Here is a 21,603-nt window from a genome sequence, read left to right on the forward strand (position 1 = left end):
TGGGGCGGGTAGTTTTGTAGGACTGAGACCTCAGCCTGTGGGATCTGGTACCGTCTCCAGGTGGATAGTGTCAGAATTGAATTAATTGCTTGCTGGTGTGGAACAAAACACGCTTTGGAGGGCCCCTTCTGATTGTTCATCAACATCTTCAGTGGCTGCTTCTCCTGGCTTCCCCTCCTCCACCTACCCTTAGGAGATTTCCAGGAAAGGTCTCTAGGGTGACTCAGACTCACTCCGGACTAGAGCTTTTGTTCTCTCCGCCACAGCAATTATGGCCCCTGAGATTGAGTAATTAATGATGTCATTATTTGCTTAAGGACAGCCTCTCCTGTTAGAACAGAAACTCTTTGAGGGCGGGACTGTCTGTTGTATCCGATGATTGGCCCCTCACTGGTGTTCAGCAAATCACTGTTGAGTACAATAGGTGGGGACCCATGCCTGTCTTTTTCATCCTTGTAACCCCAGGACCCCATGGGAGGCCTGCTCAGAGGATATTTGTTGAAGGCTGGATATGTTCAAGCCTCTGTTAGCCACCCTGTATGCACCATCTTATTTAATGCTCACAACAACCCTCCACTTTACAGATTAGGAAATGGAGGCCCAGAGAGGTTGAGTAACTTGCCCAAGGCCACACAGGCAGTAAGTAGCCACGCCATGATCTGATTCCGTGTCTTACTCTGTAGTGAGTTGGATGGAGGACCCTCAAAATTTAGTCCACGTCCTCATTCCCAGAACCTATGTGTGTGAGTTTGTTTGGGGGGAAAAAAAAGTGTCTTTGCAGATGTAATGAAGTTAAGGACCTTGAGATGAGATCATCCCAGATTAGGGTGGGCTCCATGTCCAATGACTAGTTTTCTTAGAAGAGAAGGGGAAAAGGGACACACCGGGAAGCGGAAGCGAGCAGTATGAAGGCAGAGGCAGAGACAACCCTGCAGGCAGACACACCTTAATTTCAGACTTCTGGCCTCTAGAACTATGAGAGAATAAGTTTCTATTGTTTTAAACCACCCAGTTCGTGATAATTTGTTATGGTAGTCCTAGGAAATGAATATAGACCCCAAACCATGAGGTGATGGACCTGGGGCTTCCAGGCCCGGAAGCTAGGGGTCATGAGTCCTAGGCTGTGTGACTGTAGTCTGGTCACTTCCCTTCTCTGGGCCTGAGTGCTCTGTAGTAAAACAAGCATTTGAGACACCAAGTGTCCCTGCAACTCTGACATTCTACAGCTCTCAAGAAAAACCGTGAGCCAGGCACGCAGGGCTATGTTGGGATTTTCAAATTTATTCCAACATGCTGTTGTTGTTTTTTTTTTAAAAAATATCCTCAGGCTGAACACTCAGCCAGAGCTGTAATAAAGGCAATTATTATACTTGTAAAAACTTCTCATTCACAGTACAGATATAATTTACAACAAAGGTCACACACATCAATACTGAGCGTCTTTTTTTCCTTGTATACGTCAGACTCTGTGCTTTAGACCTGCATGGATTTTTGTTGATTTTGTTTTGTTTTCTTTTCTTTTGCACTGATATATACCATACTGACATTGCAAGATGCAAGTAATAGAAACTGGAGTTTAAATAAAATTACAGGCAAAACTACCCCATCCCAGTGTGGTTGCTGTACATATCTACAGTACGATTTTTGGAATGTATTGCCATTTAAGAACATAGAAACTCTCTACAGACAATTTCACAGACAGAATACATACACCTTTTAGAAAAAAAGGCAAATATTTATCTTACAGAGAGCATGTATCTTACATTTGCCTACACCTTTCTTTTTTTTCCGTTTTCTCTTCTTTTTTATTTTTAATACTAGGTTTAATAAAGTGATCGCAAGTGCCGAAGCAGTTTTCTAATGGAAAGCGGACTGGATTCACGACACAGAGGCAGAATTTGTGGAGAAAGCCTTTGAGAACCTCCTGCTCTTGATCAAAGCTACGGATCTGTCTCCATGGATGTCTGCCCAGGCAGGACTTTCACTTTAAGAAGGATTTGTCTGAAGAAATGACTGGAGAGCAATTCAATTCCGATATATTGCTTGTTCCTATTCAAAGGGGCTGGAGTAGGGAATGGAGTAGGGACTAAAGGGATCTGGACGCGAATTCTTTCAGACTTTTCCCACAGAGGGAGGTAGAGGGACTTCTGGGTCTGGAAACTGGAGGTGACGGAGGTGGGAGAGTGGGCGGTTCACTGCTGTCAGGCTCCTGGAGGGTCTCAGTGGTTGGGGTTAGAGTGGAAGCCATGGGTAGGGGGTGGGGCTGGGGAAAGGCGCCTCCAAGACGAACGGGGTTAGTATCCAGAAATAACCCTCAGCTTGCTGGGGGTGAAAGGGCATCCTGGAGGGTGGGCTTGGGGGCAAGCGGCTTGGAATCCCCAATAAATGGCAAGAGTTGGCTTTGAAACCTCGGCAAGTTGGTCCTCCCCGACTGTCAATACCCAAGGACCAGAGTGGGCCTATACCAAGGAATGGCCACCCCACAGATTTCCACAGAGCACGCAAGTGTCTGTGCCAACCAGTTAGCACTGCGTTCTCTAGGGACAAGAGCGCCACAGGCAGACTAGAAATGTGGTAGTGGTCGGGAGCACGGCAGGGGGCCTGGGGAGGGCATGAAAAAGTCTTCTTCTCCATTATGAAGGTGCCCATGTGGGCTGGGGCTCGTGCTCAGGGGAGTGGGAATAGAATCTGGCAGAGAGGTTTAGAGCTATGCCCAGTGACATACGACCCAGGCTGGTGGCATTGATTTCATCCCTCTGGGCACTGTGTGGGGCAGCAGCCCTTAGGCCAGATCCCGTGTGCACCATGTCCCTGTCATTGAGAAATGGGTCTCCAGTGACTTCTGGTCTCAGTCCCCTCCACCTGTGGCTTAAGTGACCTCGAGGGCTCTCCCCTGCTGGCAACACCATCCAGGATTATGCCTTCCAGGAGAGAAACCTTGGTGGGTGGGCTGAGGACGGAGGAAGGGGGAATATGCCCAGGAGAGCTAGGGGTGCAGGGCTGGGTGGAAGGGCATGGCCACCCCCAAGGTCAGGGGCTAGTTCAGCAGAGCGCTCAGTCTGGTGCTTAGATCTGGGGCTAGATCACACCCAGGAAGATTTGAAACCTGGGCGGAAGCAGTGCCCTTTATCCAGCTCCCAGGCCTCAGCACACCAAGTCTCTTGTCCTTGAGCAGCCCCATAGGGTAGGACTGAAAGGCGAGGGTGAAGGAATCCCCAGCCTCTGGCCCGGGATGTGACTGGCGCCTGGCTCCTTCCCTCTTCCTGCCAGGCCAGAACAGTGCCAGTATGGTCAGGGCCTGGCTTGCTGGCCTTCTCCCAGGGTACGTGAGAGCCCCAGACTCTGGGTTAGGCAGGCAGGCATTGCTCACCAACCGCACCCCTAGCACCTTGGAGTCCCCATTTTGTCTGAGCTCTGAGTGAGGTCAAAGGAAAATGAATAAGTTGACCTGGCTGGAGACTGGACCAGTGACTGGTTTGCCCGCTCAGCAGAGTCCACGCAAGGGAAGGCCCTGAGCCGGAGGAGGCCGGAATCATGGCAGCGACTGGGAAGCTCACAGAGGCTCCTCAACCCTCCCCACCTTATGGCGTCCCATCTAGAGAACGGCCCAGGAGCCCTCTATGCGGACGGGATCCCTACAGCCTGGCTGAGGATGGGGGGCCTCCCAGGGAGGACCCTACTCTGTAAGGTGGCCTTAGCACCCAGCCAGTGGGTCGGGGAGCCACGTGCTTTCTCCTCTTTGTAGAAACTTAAAGAAAATAATTTCTGGAGGGGTAGGGAAAAATCCACCCCTCCCTGGGTAAACATTCTAAAGTTCAAATTGCATTTTTCAACCTGGGATTTTAGTTTCTGGTCATACTATTTTTCTTACAAAGCAGGTTTTTGCCCAAGCAATTGCAGGGCAGCTTTTTAAAGGAGGAGTTGGGGATGGGGATGGAGGCGCTGGCTAGTACAGATTACTTTGGAGAGTTCAAATGACTTAGGAAAATTAAAAATCCTCTAGGCCAGGGGTCGGCAAACTGCAGCTCTTTGGGTATGTTCCGTCTCAAAAGTTTGCCGACCCCTGCTCTAGGCCAAAAGAATGTGAGGAGGCTGGGGGAAGTATCAAACAGCATCCTCTCTTTCTAGATATTTTTATATATGTAGTTTTTTTGTTTGTTTGTTTGTTTGTTAAGAGATTTAAACCAATAAACAGAATTGGGCAGTTCCCACTAGTCATGTTTTGGGTACTTCCTGAGGCTCCTGGAGGCCTGACAGTGTGGTGGGTGGGACGGGGAACCAGTCCTGCTTCAAAGAGGTGCAGACACGGGTCCCTGCTAACTTCCAGTGCCAAGCTCTGGAAAAGCCCAGCCACAGAGAAAAAAAGGGCTCATTGTACTCCCAAGCCCTAGCCTCAGGAATAGCAAGGTTATGCACCTTGGATCTTGACCCCGAGGGGCTGGGCCCTGCCACACCAGCCTTGTGGGAAATTTCTGAAAAGGAAGGCAGCCTGTGGCTGGGACCCAAAGAGCAAGGCCTGGGTCAGGTGCTCAGGAGCCGGGAGCTGGGTGGTGAGGGCTCCTTTCTCAGGCCAGGGGCTGGAGGTGGGGTGCAGAGGTGTGTGTGGGGGGTGTGTGTGTCCACTGGTCAAATGCCAGGATGTGTCCACGATTCAGACCACCTGGGTATCTGGGAACCCTGGGAGAACCAACCAGTTCCTACCTTCTACCTGCGTCTATTATGTTGCGTTGAAATCCTAGAGAAAGTAACATTTTCTTTTTCTTGGGAAAAGAAAGTGGGAACCAACCTGTGGAGGCGAAGTGGGATCTCCCTGCCTGTCTGTGTCCCTCTGCCTGGAGCCATGGGCCCTTCTGCTGTCAGCGAGGGGTGGCTGCTAGCTGGGGTGGGATAAAGTGGCAATGAATAGGACATAAACATCTGTACATAGGAGTGCTTGCTTTTACATTTAATTATATATTTTTGAAAGTTCCTTGTTTTTATTTTTCTCCCTCAATGCATCCCCTTTCCCTCAGCAGATGGCCACCTCTTGCCAGTCTTGGGGGGTGGCTGCTGACCCCAGTGGTGGAAGGTGAGGCCCCACCTACACCCTTTCCCAAAAAAAGCACAAAATATTCACAGCCTCAAACTCCTCGTGGGGTTTCTTATGTGTGTGTATGTTTTGTTTCTTTTCAAGCAACAAACGGTATAGAAAAAGGCACAGGTAACTGCATACATGGGAAGATACAACTGACGGGGGCTGAGCAGAAGCTGCCTGGACAGATGGACAGATGGACAGATGGAAGAGGGAGCCCATGAGAGGAAGATGATTCCAGGAAGTGGGCTGGAAGTGTCTGTTGCCGAACACCGGAAGCCAGGTGCTGAAGCGGTCAGAGAGAGGCTAAGTGCTCAGGGGGCCCCTGTCCTCGGGCTGGTGTGGAGGTGCCTCGGGCCCCCCGCTTCCTGAGGGCTCAGGGGAGCCCTGACTGGTCCTGGGTTCCCCAGAGAGGTTCCTCCTCCGGGCTGGGAAGCAAGTGGACGCCTCTGCCAGGCAGCCTACAGAACTGCTGCGGTCCAGTGGCAGGGAGGCAGAGGCCACGGGGTTGGCCAATGTGCGTGGTGACTCCAAGTGCGGGCTCCAGGACTCTGCCCGGCGACCCTGGGGTGGCCGGGGGGAGGCCTCGGGCAGAGTGCATGGGCTGTGCGTGGGCACGGGCTCTGCGGACACTTCAGCCACACAGGGCTCCCAGCTGGGAGGTCTGCCGAGGCCCCCGCTCGTCCTCTCCCTCTCCTTGGGATAGTTCCTGTCCTGCAGCTCCAAGGACAGTGTGAACTTAGAGACCTTAGCCACGGGGGACACAGAGGCTGATGAGCTCTCAGTGGGACTCCAGCGGCCTCGCTCCTGGGCCTCCCGGGCCCCTGTCAGGTCGCTGCCACCCCCGGAGAAGCCACTGACCCAGGCCGCCGTGGGCCCTGGCAGCAGGGTGGGGTGGGCCCCGGGCCGCGCCTGCACCATCTGGATGCCACCGATGGGAATCAGGGGACATGGGGCTCGAACCAAGTGCTGCGAGTGCAGAGGAAGGTGGCTGAAGATGTTCTCTGTCCGGGTCGGGATGTGGCCGTGGAAGTCATGGGGGGCGGAGAAGGGTCGAGAGGAGACAGGATGAGAAGGGCCAGGTGAGCAGGAGGGGCTTCGGGACTCGGCCTTCTGCTGGGGTCAGAAAAGAAGACAGGGTAAGGCCAGGTTATGCGCTGGACACACCGACACCCTGAGGCCTAGATGGGAGAGACGGAGAGGGGACCTGTCTGAGATCACAGAGCAAGTCCCTGCTGAGCTGAGGCCAGAAGCAAGTTCTACCTCTGCCCGTGACGCCACTCCGTGCTGGTGCCCTCCCTGGAATGGGCTGTACCCAGCCCTACTGTGATGAGGAGCACAGTCAGGCCCATGGTCGCTTCGCCTCTGGCCAGCAAGCTTATCTGCAGAGCGTGTGGATGCTCTGGTGAGATGGGACACTGCAGGCCCCATGTGCCTGGCCCTCCCTCTTGGTTCTGCTGACTGTCCTGTTCCTAAAAGCGTCTTGAACCAACTTTACCTTGGACATGAGTTCCCATTCAAGGCTCTTGGCCTTCACCTACCACCAGGAATCTTAAGGTGACCCCAAAATTAAAAACCAAGGAGAGACTCCTAAGATCATGTATCTCTAGGAGCTTGAATCTCTGAGCGATGGTATCAATGCTGCTGGTGGTAAAGGGTGGTGCTAGGTCATGACAATATGGTGACAGAAATGGTACTAGAAGGAAAAGGTAAGTTGACAATGATGGTGTTGTCAGTGCTGGGGGTTATGACAGCACTGATGAAAGTGATGGTGTTGGATGGTGATGCAGTGGCAGGGATGGTGGTGACAATAATGATGGTGACTGTGCTGATGTGACAACACTGACCAAGCTGATGGGGTGGCAGTAATGGTGTGCTGGAGTGTAATGATGGCTGAGATGGTGTTGGCGATGGTGACAGTGAGAGTGCTGATGGTTTGACAGGGATGGGGTTGGCTGTGTTGTCTCTGAGGGTGTGCTGGTGACAGTTATGCTGGAGATGTGATGATTTTGATTAAACTTTCCCATTTGCTCAAAGAATACATGGGGGATGGGCATGAGGTGGGAGGAGAATGGTACAAGTGTTTACATCTGCGTCCAAGGCCAGCTCCAGAGTCAATGCTCTGCTGCTTTTGAGGCTAAATTAACTGGCTTCAGGCACCCGGCATGACGCCTGGCACAGGAGGTGCCCAATAAATGTTTGCTAAGTTATCAGTGACCTCTGAGCTGGCAGGGCTACTTAGCTCCAGGCCTACTACCTCAGGGAGGAATGAACTTACAGCGCCACCTCCCTGCCCTCTCTGCCCCCCCCCCACCAGGGAGGAAGCGCCCAGTCACTCTGGGGCAGGAACTCACCCATGTGGAGGTGCTGGTCTCGGGGCTTCTGCCGAGAAGCTTGTGAGGTAGAGGCGTGGGCCGGTAGAGAGCCCGCGGGGCCAGCCCGGAGCTTGGGCCGCACTCGCCAGCTGAGGGGCTGCCCGGCCCAGCCAAGGCCCACTTCCCTGGCAGCACTGACCGTGGTGGTGACTCGGCCTGGCCTGGAGACCGTCTCCTGGTGGGCGAGTGTCTGGGGGGGCCTGGGTCTGTGGCCCGCTCGGGTTCAGGGAGCAGATGTGCTCGAGGGGGCAGTTCCCTTCCCAGGGTGCGGGAGGTGAGAGGAGACAGCTGGAGTCTTGGAGACCCACAAGGGGGAGGGCCCGTCTGGGAGCCAGGTGGGCTTGGGGTGGAGAACTGTGGCTCTCCGGCCGGTGAATGTCGCTGGGGAGATGACTCGCTCTTGGTTAGTGAGTGTTTGTGGGCAAGTGGTGGGCGGCTGCCTGCTTCTTTGCCCGGGGACCATGGCCTTCTTGGGGACAAGGCCTTGGCACTCAGGGCTGAGCTTGTGTCCTTCTCCACGGGGCCCGAAGGGGCCGGTCCCAGCTGGGGGAGGCACAGGATGCTTTGGCTGGACTTGGAGCAACCTCCAGCTGCCAAGTACTCGGCTTTCGAGACTGAGCTGCCCTGCGCGGCCTGGTTGCCAGAGGTGGCATCTGGGGGCTGACAGCCCTGAACAGGTGAAGAGTCTGCTGGCAGCGTGGCCGGTGCGCTGGGTGGGGGTGCCTCCGAGGACGGTCCTGATGGCTCATCCTGGCTCTCCTCATCCTCATCCTCGTCATCATCCAGGTCCGAGTCTGAGTCCGAGTCCTCCAGGTCTGAAAACTGGTGCTGTGCCACAGCCTCTGAGCCCTCTCGCCCTTCTGAGTCCTGGAACGGGTCGTCACTGGTTCCTGCGGGGAAAACACAGGAGACCTGGGGTCACAGCCAGCCCCAGTTGCTCCTCCTCTGTAAGCCCCAGAGGCCTCATCTGCCAACAGCCTGAGCGCCATGGCAATGGCACAAGATTACTGAGAGGCCATGATAGACATGGGAACACTTTGTAAATAATCACAGTGAACAAAAACCTTGTATCTGCCACGTGCCAGGCTCAGTTTTAAGGGCTTCATGTGCATTAATTCATTTACTCCTCAAATAATCCTGTGAGGTCATCTCTATTCTTATCTTCACATTACAGATGAAGAAACGGAGGTGAGAGAGATTAAATAACCTGCCCAAGTAAGGTAAGTAGTGGGGCTGGGAACGAATCACAGCAAATAAGACAGCCTCTTTTTTTTTATTTTATTTTATTAGTATTTCGGTACTGGCTCTACTAATAACTTGTGGTGCCTTAGTCTCCCCCTTTGTCAGATGAGTGTGATCGTCTCACCTCACAGGGTTTGCTAGGAGTAAATGCATGTCTAACACATAGTGAGGGCTCAAATAATTATGATCACTCAATAGTCATGAAGACATCGACTCTTCTGGGTCACAGCAGCCATGCTGGCTGGTTCAGTAGCACTGACCTGTGGTTAGTCTAAACACATGTATGCCACCATGGCCAGTCTGGTGCTGGCTGGTATAATGGCATCTGGCAGGTGGCAGGCCCTGGCCTCTGGGGGTTTGGCTAAGCTGGCCTCAGGCTGCAGAGCAGGGACCCATCTCAGCCACTTCTGTCTAGAGGACCTGCTGCCTTTGCAGAGCCTAAGTTGCTCCCAGCAGGGAGTGGGGGAGCCGAGCTCTGTAGTGCCAGCCTCCTGGTCTGGCTTCTGGCCTCCTGGTCATGACCCCAGCCAGCCAGGTCACCTCTAACATGACACAGATCTCACTTGGGCATCTCTGAAATGGGCAGCATTCGGGACATTTGGCCCACCTGGCAGGCTCCTGAGGGTCCTGCTGGTCCATCTCCAGGCTCATCTTCAGCCCCACCACCTCACCTGGACATGCCAGCACCCATTCCACTAGTGACCACGAGAACTGGACACACAAGCTGACTCAGGCCACAGGTGCAAGCAGGCTTTCGAATCCCACCATGCCAAGATGGCCAGGGGCCAGAAAACGCAGAGAGTGCCCCCAAATAGCTCAAAACGCAGAGAGTGCCCCCAAATAGCTCAATAAGGTGCATGAAATGAATGACAGTGGGTATTCGGGAGGACATAGGTAAAAAACTATGGGGTAGAGCTGGGGCAAGCAGGTGAAGGGAGCGCCAAGGAGCCAAGGGCGGGTCTCATGGCAGCTGCGAGCACGGTAATGAGAGGGGGGAAGGGATCTGGGATTGGGAAGGGGGTAGGGATATGGGTGGGGGGTAGGATGAAAAAAAACACTTTGCAATTTTGCCCCAGGCATTTTCTTCCCTGCCTAAGAATTTAGTGGAGGCCTGCTTCAGGCTCAGGAGTTCACCTGTCCTCATCCATCATTTATACATGGGGAAACCCAGGCCCAGAGGGAGCAAGAGGGCCTTCCCCATGATCACCAGTGGGTAGTGGCTGAGTCACGACTCAGCTCCCCCTCTTCCCTGCTGTATGATGTTGGTAATGTACTTTCTCTGCGTTCATTTTCCTCATCTGTAATAAAAGCCACCCTGTGAAGCTGTTGGGAGGATTGTGAGGGTATGACACAGAGTAAGTGCCCGATAAACCTTAGCTCTTGTCACGTCAGGTACCCAGGACCTCAGCAGACAGTCAACATTGCAAGCATCTCACAGTTGAGGTGAGAGGAGTAGTACTTCTAGTGAGGGAGTCAGGATCTGCATCTCCTGATATCCAGTAGGGAAGCTCCTAAAGATCCTCTTTAAGGATGAGGAAGTTGAAGCCTAGAGCAGGGCGGCAGCCCCGCTTAGACACCTGTTGCAGGGTAATGGAAGCCAAGGGTCAGATCCCCGCCTCCATGGTCTGGGACCACGGATACGGAATGAAGAACGCGAGGGCGCGCACGGGATCTGGCCACACGGTGGCGCTGGTGCTTAACCTCCTCGCCACCAGGGGCGGGGCTGCGGCCTGGGCCTGGCCACCCGGAGGCGGTCGTTCCTAGGCTGTGTCTAACACATGCTCCTTCCGAAATCTTCCTAATCGTGGGAAGTGGCAAGTCCATCCTTCCATTTTCTTAGGCCGTAAACCTCGGACTCATCCTTGGCTCCTTTTTTCTCATCTACCCCCACCCACGTGTCAGCAAAATCTCAGCTCCCCCTCTTCCTTGCTGTATGATGTTGGTAATGTACTTTCTCTGTGTTCATTTTCCTCATCTGTAAAATGGGGGTAAGAGTAATAAAAGCCACCCTGTGAAGCTGTTGGGAGGATTGTGAGGGTATGACGCAGAGTAAGTACCTGATAAACCTTAGCTATTGTCACGTCAGGTACCCAGGACCTCAGCAGACAGTCAACATTGCAAGCATCTCACAGTTGAGGTCAGAGTATTCAGAATCCGACCACTTCTCCCCACCTCCACTCAGCCCACTGTGTCCAAGTCAACGTAGCTCAGCCGAGATCACTGCCTCCAGCCGTCCCCCGTCCCGGCTGCCCTCTGCACACAGCCAGGGTCATGGGAAGTCATAGGAGGTCCCTCTACCCAACAGCCAAGTCCATCTCTTGACCTTGATGGCCCCATTCCTGACCGCATCTCCCCCCACTCTGGTCCTCAGAGTCTTTACACCTGCTGTTCCCTCTGCAGGGAGAGCCCTTCCCCATACCCTGTCTTCATACCACCTGAACAGAGAGGCACCTCCCCACACTTCCATCCCCTTACTTGTATTGTTTTGCTTCATACTCATTGCCCGGCCCTGTTACACATTTGCTCTTGGCCCGACTCCCCTTTAGAAAGTAGGCTTCGTGACGACAGGACCTATGTTTTCTTCACTGAGAAATACCCAGCACCTAGAACAGGGCTTGAAATTACTTCTGTAATGAATGCATTGATTTCGTCCTTTTTGCCTCATTGGGAGAAGCAGGGACCAGCCCAGGGTCGCACAGTGGATCTCTGGTGTGGTGACATCCACCCAGGGAGGGCTCAGGTTCCCGCCCAGCCCACCAGGCACTGGGATGGTGTGGAGTCGACATTTATTTGTGACCTTGGGAAATGCCTTTACCTGTCTGAGTTTTCTTGCCTCAGCTTAAAAGAGGTAACACAAGTTTCTACCACCAGTTGTGAGGACTCAGTGAGACACCTGTGAATGACTTCATCTACATTCTTGATAAGCGTGGTAGCTCCACTTCCTTGTTTTGGGGGAAACAGCCCTAAATTCATTGTGTTCAGTTTGATAAAAATGATTTATTTCATCTAAAAGGAAATATGATCTAACTCTTTTGTAAGCCTGCAAATATATCCTCAAATCAGAAAAGCAAAAGCAAAAGCAGAACAAGTCTCTCAGTCTCTCTTTCTCCCTTTCTTTCTTTCTTTCTGTCTCTCTCTCTCTCTCTCTCTCTCTCTCTCGTTCTCTCTCTCTCTCCCAGTTCTGATTTTAGGGAATCGGGTCAAAGGTTTGCTGGGTGCAGGAGGAGTGCCTCTGCGCCCCCCTTCCCCATCCCGCTGTGGGGCACTGCCTGCCCGTGCTCCTGCCAAGGCCCCTCTGGCCTTCTTCCTGGATGCTGAGGCCGGGCAGTGTCCAGCCAGACCCATTGCCTTAGACTCACCTTTGCCCTGTCTCTTCAGAAATTGGCTCTAATAATGTGCTTCTTGCTGATGGGAGACTATGTATGTTTGTGGGATGGGGTTGGGAGGCAACAAGGGGCTGTCGCGTCTGGCTTTGGGTCTCCTGAAGGCCTCCAGCTCTAAGCCCAGGGGTCAGGCCACTGCCCCGAGTGTGCAGGTTTGAGTGTGGGCTTGGCGCATATAAAGTGCACACCTCACAGCGTCATGGTGAGGATTTGCTGAGATAATTCATGGCACGTGTTTAGGACATACCTGACACATAATGAGTGCTCAGTCAATGTCGACTAGAATGACTCCTGTATTAATTTATTCAGTAGACATTCACGGAGCACCCACGGGGTGCCAGGTGCTCCACCTTCGTGGTAGACCATAATGCACATTGCTACGGCTGCACAGCATTACTATTAGTGTATGGGGGGGGCGGGCGGTCATTCTGTGAATTTAACCTTTGTCTTCAAGTAGTTGGGAAAACTGGAGGAGAGGGCATGGAAGAGGGAAGGGAGGGAAAGGAGGAGCGGGAGCAGGGGAGATGAGGACATAAAGGAAGGGCAGGGTGGGGTCAGGTAGAAGAGCCGGGAGAAGAGGAGGAGAAGGGGAGATGGGGAGGAGGGGGCAGGGAAGTTGGCAATTTGTTACCTTCTTCGGCTTCCAGCTCCTCCAGCACCCCCGTCTCTTGGCACTTTTTGCTGTGGGCCTTCGACTTCATGTGCTTAGTCAGATTCCCTGGAAAGAAATGAGAACGGACTCAGGCTTGGCTGGAGGGCAGGGGCCAGGGCGGGCCTGGGGCATGATGACAAGGCAGGGCCTGACTGGCAGGCCATGGCTTCTCACTCCGGTTGAGACCCTGCCTGCTGCAGGGGTTGGGCAGGGGCCCGGACATCCCCCTGCCCAGGTACTCAGGCTGGGACATGCAGCCACAGCCACCGTTCAAGGGGTTGGGTGGGGGTGCAGTGAGGGGACACAGGGCACAATGAGGAGGTGAAATGCTGGAAAAAAAACCAAAGAAAGAAAATAAAAGACAACTCATGTGTGATAAGTTTTTCCTGCTTTTGATTTAACTCTAGGCCCAGGAGCTGGTGATGCTCATCAAACAGGATTATTGGCTGTCTCAAATGCTGGATGACAGCGGGGCCCCCATGAACTAATATGGTGGTTGGGTACTGAGGATGCCCTTCTGGCTGAGCACACTTCCAGGGCACCCCACAGGGAAGAATCTTAGGGTTTGGCAAGGGGAATCTGGACAAAGTTACTATTAGAAATGGAGAGAGAGCAGAGGTGTAGGGGATTCTGCTGGGCAGGGACCTGGGAGCCATGAGGCTGGGGCCCAAGCCTTGACTTCCTTAGAGAAGTAATGTCTGGGCCTCAATTTCCCCCAGGTCACTGTGTGGTGCAGACACAGGTGGCATACGTGCAGGGAAGGCTGGGCAACGGCTTGGCCTACTTCATGCCTATGAAGCCCTCAGGGGTGGGGGGCGGGGTGGCTGACTCTGACCCAAGTGGTCAGCCCAGCCCCACAGCTGATGAACAGGGGCAGCAGCTCTGTGTAACCAGGGTAAAGGTAGCAGCACCTTCAGTTCTCCCCAGCATGTGTTCAGCACGTCACAGGCCACAAAGCTCTGCAGGCAGGAGTGCTCTGTGAAGGAGAGGCTGAGCACCCGCAGCTGCCCCGGGAGGATGCAGGCCCGGTGCCTCACGCTGCTCCTTTGGGCCCAGGAGTCACCTCCAAACTGTGACATGCTCACTGTTGCTCTGTGGTTTGCTACATTTCCATATGGTTGTTCATGTAATAACCACAAGTTCCCTGAGTTAGGTGCTCTGTCTCACTAATCTTATTAATTGGTAAGTTTGAATGGATGGATGGAAGAGAGAAGAATGGATACTTGAACAGATGCATAGACTGGTGGATGGATGGATGGATGGATGGATGGATGGATGGATGGATGGATTGATAAGTGGATAAGAGGAAATATGGAGTGAGGGAAGGACAGGAAGAAGAGGGAGAGATGGATGGGACACTGGATGATTAGATAAGCAAATGGATAGACAGATGGGGGATAAATGATTAGATGAAAACATAAATGAAAGGATAGATGGAAAAAGGGTCAATAAACAGATGGGAGGATGGAGAACTAGATAGGAGGAGAGAGACATAGATGAATAGAAGAATGGCTGGTTGGATGAGTGAATGGATGCATACATGCATGGGAGGCCTGACAGGCACGAGGATAAAGGAATGGAAGGTAGATGGAAGGATGGGTTGGTGGGGGGACAAATGTGAGGGGAGAGGACCAGATAGGATGAGAAAATAAATGGGAAGATATATGGATAGGAAGACAAACTATTAGATGAAAGGATGGGATAAATGGATAAATGGAAGGAGGGATGATGAATGGATAGGTGAATAGAGAGAGAGCCCACGGATGAACCAAGGGGTGCTTCTTAATCATTCTGAGAATTTTAAGGCACTTTAGGGTTTTGCTAAAAGGGTTATGGGGACCTTAAGCTGGAATTCCCTGAGGTGTGCAGGTCAAGGGCAGCCGGGATGGAAGAGGAGCTGTTTCTTTCTTCTTCCCTCCCTTTAGTCCTCGTCCACGACTGTCTCCTCCCTCTCTGCTTTTCCTCCTATAACTGCACATACACTTGGATCTTCTACTCCCAGCCAAAGGAGGAGCAGAGTCATAACTTCTAGAGTCATCCTGGGGCCAAAGGGTCCCCAAAGGCCCCTACCCCACATTATGGGCCTCTGCCCTCACTATTGTGGGCAGACAAAGTCTGAGTAGGACATGGAGGGGTGGTAAAAGCAGCTGGGGTCTTCCATGGGCCAGAGATACCAACTGTCTCCTGAATTCCCCAGAGCACAGAGGACTAAGGACATTGTGAATTCTGGCTATGATGTTATCTGTTGTACATGTTCTACCTGGAAGGTTTGGGTCTCTTTTCAATCAAGTTAGATGCCGAGCACAAAATGGGTGCACAATAGCCGCCTGTGGGAAATGCTCTTCTCATCACAGAAGCAAAGTCTTGGAAGGAACCTCACAGACCATGTAGTCCAACCCCACCAGGCCTCTGCTCTAATGCTGGACTGTCGTGCTGATGACACCATTAGACAAGATTATAGATGGTCTCAGCTGCTGGGATGCCATGGGAGGGCTCCTGTTGACCAACACAGTGAACCAACCAGCTAAGGCCACACCGGCTCATTGGGACAGAGCCGCGTCTAGAACCGGGTCTCGGGAATCCAGGGGCCTTGTTTGCTCCACATGGCCGAAGGGAACCGCGATGGTCTAGGAGCTTGATGGCCTTGGGTTTCAGTTTGGGCTCTGCCACTTCCTAGCTGTGTGCTCTCAGCCAAGTTTCTTAACTTCTGAGCCCCAGTTTCTGTAACACTAAAGAAGTACCCACCTCTCAGGGTCGCTGGTCAGTTGATGAGATAGTGCATGTAGAATGGCAGGAAAGTACGCCTGGCAGAGAGCAGATACTTCCCACCTGGAACCTCCTTCCTTCCCATACCATGGACCCCCCCGCCCTTCACATGACAATCACTCTTTATTGAGCACGGGGAGGGGGTGGTATGGGGGGGAGACTCCGCCATATGCCATGCTGGATGTGGAGGAGAGAGATGCTGAGATGATGCTGTTGATGCAAATGGCTTTGCCCTTTAGTGTGGACTCAGGGGCTCCCAGGGGCAGGTACCAGACAGTCCCTGGAGGCCTGCTTCTCCTCTCCCCCTGCCACTGGAGTCTGCAGGGAGTCAGGCAGTTTGAGGTGACTTTGCCTGGATAGGCTGTGTGGGTTACAGGAGTGAACTTCGGATGAGCAGCCCTGAGTGTTATCCGGCACCCTCTCTGACTTGCCCTCCTGGGCCTGTCTCCTCCTCTGTGTATTAAGGGAGGTGTACCAAATGGCCGCAGGCCTTGTTTTCAGCCTGGATATCATTTCTCTCTTGACGGGCAGAGCCTCAGCTTGCCATGCAGAGTCCTCAGCTTCTCTTAGTTGTCCCCCCGCCCCTTGCTCTAAAACTCGACAGTCCTGGAATGGAGGAAAGGCAACTGGATGGAAAATGATGGGAGTCTGGAAGAGAGGCGGAACTTTCGCTAAGAGCATCAGCCAATGACCCTGTCTGCCTTGTTTGGTTTTGACCAACCGCCCTCCCTCTGCCCCTGTGGCCTGATGGACATGAGGCCTTCCCACAATTGTCATGTCTGTTCCCTGAGGCGATCGGTGCAAGCCACCCCTTTGGACTCTGGGAACCATCTAAGAAGAGGAAATTGGACCCCCAGACCTCCACAGGGATATCCCGGTGGGCCTTTCCTGGCCCCGCCCACTGAGACACCATTCAGTTAGTACCCGGGGGCCCAAGCTGCTGCCACAATGTCTAACACAGAGACGGAGACACAGACAGGCAGACAGAGACGGACAAGAAGGGCCCCCCAGGCCCGGGAGCAGCCAGGCGGTGGTGACGGAGGACCCCGAGGCCCACCAGGCCCAGCTTCAGCTCTCATAGTCTGGCTGTGGAAGGAGAGATGGAGGTAGCCGGGGGGCTGCGAGCTGTTAGAGGAGGGGGCCTGTGGTATCTGAGTGATGAGTGAAGGGCCCACCGCTCCGGGAAGACACGTGACCCAGGGAGGAACAGTGTCCTGCCCCTCCCCCGACTGCCAAGTGTGCAGAGAGCTCTAAGAGCGTGCTTTTTCTGCTTCAACCTGCCCCACTCCCAACCAGCCCCTCTCTGCTGTCACGGAGTTTGAGATTCCACCATGTCCAATTCGCTCACTGCTTTGGCTCTGGAAGGTGTTGTGTTCTGGAAGTCCCTATGAGCTTTTGAGGAGGGCTCAGCACACTCCCTGATCGCTGGTGAGAGCAAAGCCTCCTGGGCTGAGCCTGCAGGGCAGCGTGGGACACAGCCTGCGCACCCAGGGTTCCACACCCCAGGGCATGCCAAGGGTCTGCAGCCCCTCTGCTCCGGTGATGCACTCTGTACCCTTCACGGTTCTGTCCTGGCTCAGAGGACCCAGAAAGGGGCTGTTGATAGACTCAACATGGCTTCCAGCACAGGCATCACTCAGAAAAGGGGCGCTCCTGCCAGGGGCCCAGGCCTGTCTCAGACCTGGCCAAAAAAGACCCAGCCTTTTCTCTCAACAAAGGCAGGGGGAGCTGAATAGGGCCCTCTAGGGGAGACTGCTCTGGCTGGGAACTCAGCCAGCAGGGCCCCAGGTGGTGGGCAGCTTCGCAGGGCCCTGGGCTGGGAGGCACTCTCAGGACTGGGAGGGCTCCTCACACCGAGAATGGAACCGTGTCGTGCCCTGGACACACCCTGGGAACATGGGCAGCAGTTGTGACCCACCCTGGAGGCCTCCTGATTGACCACCTGATTTTGCCACTCCGTCCAGAGAAGGGGGGAAGTGCTCACAGAGAGGAAAACGATGGGGTGATGCCTGTGAGGCAGCATTCGGGTTCTGGTTATAACTCTAGCTTTAGCATTCAGTTCCGGTTTTTGGGACCCACTTTCTTCACTTTCAAGGGGGGTTCAGACAAGAGGTATTTGGCATTCAGAGTCAAAGACCATTATTTAAACTGTCAGTTACTGATTCCCATCTCTCTCCTCCATAAAGTCCCAACTGGCCGCCTGAGGACAGAGGAAGAGGGGGTGTAGGGGACGCACAGGGGACAGAACCCATGTTCCATGCTGAGGCATGTCAAGTGAGCTGCCCTGGACATGGCAGCGCTCCAGGCCCATCGGCCCTCTCCTGGCACCTTTTGTAACATTGTTTATGAGACACCAAGAGAGAAGAGGGGGAGGAAAAGGAAGTGGGAGGGTGGGCACCTCCATTCAAACCAAAACCTTGGTGGGAAAGTGTGAGCTCCACTTGAAGACGATGGCGAAGGGACAGAAGAGGGCAGGGGCCAGTTAAGGGAGTTGGGAGATGGGCACCTGGTCAGAGAGGAGGCCATGACCAGGGGACGTGCTAAACAACCCCCCTGACTAATACAGAGAGACAGAGGAGAAGGAAGTGAGAAGGCTGAGAGACTGCACGGGCCCTCAGCGCTGCTGCCTGGCCTCACTCACAGCGTTACCAACAGAAAGGAGGTCAACAAGTAGCAAAGGGGGATGTGCTCTCGACTTCCGTCCACTGAAAAACGGCTCCAGTGGGGGCCAATGCGGAAGCCACCGACTCCCTCAAAGGAGAAAGCAGGACCCTCCTGCCCAAACTCTGACCCAAGAATCTGCGAAGCACAAGAGGCTGAAGCCACCAAGGGTGTTGAGACGCTCAGGCCTTCCCCCCGAGTCATCTCGGTCTGCTCAGCTACCAGGGAGCAATGAGCAAGCCGCAACGTCTTCCCTGCCTGTTCTGTAGGAACAGTCAACAGAATGAGCAGAGGAGCCGATCTCAGCCTCATGGACTCAGCCCCACACGTTCACACCAGGGTCCTGGGCGGCTGCAGCAGGCCAGGCTGCCACCGTCTCCCACCACAGCGATCTGGGATGCCTACCCTCAACAGCCAGTCCTTCTTTCTTTCACAGGTGACTGCCAGAGCCTGAGCTGACCCTGCTGTGGCGTGTGGCCAGGGGGCCAGTCTGGGTTGGAGGGAGCTGGGCCCTGTGCCTAGAGCTGCAGAGAAGCCGGGCAGAGCAGAAACATGGTCTGAGTGGTGAGGCGTGGTGGAGGCAGGGCGGACTCGGGCATGAGAAGTGACCATGCGATTGTGTTAAGTGGCTCAGAGTGGAATGGACTTCCAAATGCAAGAGTGGCAGTGACAAGTGGGATGCTGGAGCTCATCAGATCAGTGGATAAAGGACTAAGGAGACATGCAAAAGGAGGGATGATGAGATCAAATCAAAACCAGGAACTGTGCAAGAGTGCCGCCAGGCGGTGGAGGGAAGTGCGCAGGCGCAGGGGCCGTGTGGGGTCCAAGAAGATGGGCTGGGGCAGCCAGGGGATGCCACTGCCCAGTCTGGAGCCAGCTGCTCTGCCACTGGGGAACCCAGGAAGTTGGGGTGCCCCAGGCCCCAGGCAGAGAGGCCTGGGCCCCTGAGCTCTGTGCTAGGGCTCCCAGAAGGGAGCTCCCCGCAGTGAGCGGGGACAGCACCCCAGCTGACTATCTCTTACCTTTGGTTTTAAAAGCAAAGTGACAGTGCTTGCACACATAGGGCCGGACGTCAGTGTGGGTGCGGATGTGTTTCTTCAGCATGCTGGGCTTCTTGCAGCGAATTCCACACTCCTCACAAACATATTTCCCTCGGCCGCGGCCTCGCACATATACATACTCTTCGTTTGATTTGTACCTATGAGCAACAGGCGTCATTGTAAAGGAAAAAAAAAAAAGGAGGAGAAGAGGCAGGTCCCCACCTCAGAAGATGCACGCGCTTCCTAGCTGCATCCGGCCCGTTACAGACGCTGGGAGAGGAGGACGCGGAACCAGAGAAAACCACGCTGGGTGGGTGGATGGGTGGGGGTAAGCTGCCCTCGGGATCCACCATGGACCCCTGCACCTGCCCTGCCCCTCAGACATAGGGAGCTGCCCCCTCCTTTCTCCCGCCCCGAGGCAGCAGACCCTGGTGCTTCCTGCCAGGGAAATGAAGCACAATTTTACAGAGGGCTTCTGCTCCAGAGCCATCTTGGCACCATCTTCTTCCCACAAAAGAACAGCCACTGGGCCACCAGAGTAACAGAGAGTCATAGAAGAAGGTAACAGCCACAGCTCTAGCAGCTACTATTTACCGAGTGCTCAGTCTGTGCGGGCGCTTCCCCTGAATTAAGTCACAATCACGAGGAAGAGCCCGTAAGAGCACGTGGCTCCCACAGCCAAAGGGACAGAACTGGGATCGGAACCTGCCGGCCCCAAAGCCTGTCCACCTCCCACAAAGGGCGAGAAGCGCTGAACAGTACGCTAGGAAGCCACGCAGATGCCCGTGTGAGGGGAGGTATGAGGGACGGCCATCATTTGTCTGTCCTCAGAGTGTGGAAACCAGGAGCCCGGCACTCTCTCCCCCACCTACCTCCTGCCTAGCTGGAAGCTCTCTGGACCCAGATTCCAGCCATCTCACCTCTCACATGGCCTCCAGGGACCATTTGAGATCATAGTAGGAAGTGCTAACAGCTTTCAGGATCCTCCTGGGGCGCCGGCCCACATGCTGGGCCTCAGGGCCACTGACACTCTTGGACCTGAATCAGAATGCTATTATGTCCAATTAGAAGGAAACCCACGAGGCTCCCTCAGCACTATCCTCACCAAAACGCCTTCTTGGTCTAATGCTATGGATATACAAGCCTCCTGCCTGGGTGGGGAAGGCTGCGATGGTGGAGGGACCCAGGGAGGGAATCCTGGCATAATTTCCGAAGAGCCTTCAGTCTCCCGAGGCTTGGGGGTCTGATGGCATGGCTGCCTTAGGGGAGGTGTGGCCTCCTGGCCTGCTGAGCAAGTGTCTGACACCTAACGAGAGGCCTGCTAGTGCCCCCATTACCCCCACCCCCCACCACATGCCCAAAGGTTTGGGGCTCAGACTCTGGGGGCAGGCGCAGAGGGGCAGGGAGGTGGCTGGGGGATTACGAGGAAGTGACAGTGGCTGGGACCCAATGCTGCGCTGCAGGGGCCATCAGCTTGCCGCTGAGAGGACATCACAGGATGGGCTTGAAAGGGGGAGCTGTCAGAGTTGGCCGGCAGGCGGCATCAGAGTGATCACCATCACAGACACGCGCACTCACACACACCGCCTCCCTACCTCACACTCAGACAAACACACTCTCACATATACTCACACACCTACACACACTCACACTCGCATACTGGCTCACAGTCACACACTGACATGCACTCACACACACTCACACACACTCACACACACACGCCCCACCATACAGTCTCATACTCACAAACACACACGTTCTCACACATGGACCACTGTCCACGGCCTTGAGTACATACAGGTGGATCCTGTTTTTTGTCACCTCAGCTTTGGCCAACTGATGCCTCTCGAGTTGTCTAAACCACCCTTTCTTTCCCTTCCAGGCCCTGACCGACCAGTGTCAGGCGCCCAATCCTCAGGTTGGGGAGCCAGCTTTCCCCCTGATCTAGGGCAAAGCACCATCTTGTATTCAAGGGAGGAGCTGAAGGCCATGGCGGGTGGTGGGAGAAATGATTCCTTTTGTTCTTATGAAGAGCGCCCTATGGCACACAAGGGATGTCTGTTTCCCAGTGACAGCGGTTCACACTCATGCAGTAGGCCTCCTGGACCCAAGCCATCTCCCCACACCTGGATTTTAATTCCTGTGTCCTTCTGTGCCCTGGGACCCAGTCTGAGATGGGGTGCCCTTTTCCCAGCTACAGAAGAAAGACGTGAGAATGGCTTAGTCTCCTCTTTGCACTGGAGGTTCCGTCACCCCCTGGATACCTCCATGCAGTCCTGCTTGGCGGGTCCATGTCATCCTCTCCCCTCCAACTTCCAGCCACGATGGCGCCTCTCAGCGTTCTCCTTCACTTCACCCCACTGCTGTGGTGGGTGCCGTGCGGTCCCTTGCACACTGGCCCACAGCCACTCTG

General features: G+C 54.3%; 1 protein-coding gene across 6 annotated transcripts in view; it reads right to left on the reverse strand.

Annotated features, from left to right (window-relative positions):
• Window positions 1-1,261: 1,261 nt before the first annotated feature.
• Window positions 1,262-21,603, reverse strand: part of HIVEP3 (HIVEP zinc finger 3) — a 437,965-nt gene continuing 417,623 nt past the window's right edge. For 5 of the 6 annotated variants that reach the window (XM_019643809.1, XM_019643805.1, XM_019643806.1 and 2 more), the window contains 4 exons: window positions 19,173-19,348; window positions 12,703-12,789; window positions 7,426-8,336; window positions 1,262-6,187 (listed from right to left, as the gene is read on the reverse strand). In XM_019643809.1, the coding sequence (XP_019499354.1) occupies window positions 5,378-6,187; window positions 7,426-8,336; window positions 12,703-12,789; window positions 19,173-19,348 (1,984 nt within the window). In that variant the 3' untranslated portion in view covers window positions 1,262-5,377. The remainder of the gene's footprint in view (window positions 6,188-7,425; window positions 8,337-12,702; window positions 12,790-19,172; window positions 19,349-21,603) is intronic. The other variant, XM_019643812.1, reaches the window with a different exon arrangement.

This window comes from Hipposideros armiger, unplaced genomic scaffold, assembly GCF_001890085.2.
Source record: "Hipposideros armiger isolate ML-2016 unplaced genomic scaffold, ASM189008v1 scaffold_82, whole genome shotgun sequence".
NCBI classification, from domain to species: domain Eukaryota; kingdom Metazoa; phylum Chordata; class Mammalia; order Chiroptera; family Hipposideridae; genus Hipposideros; species Hipposideros armiger.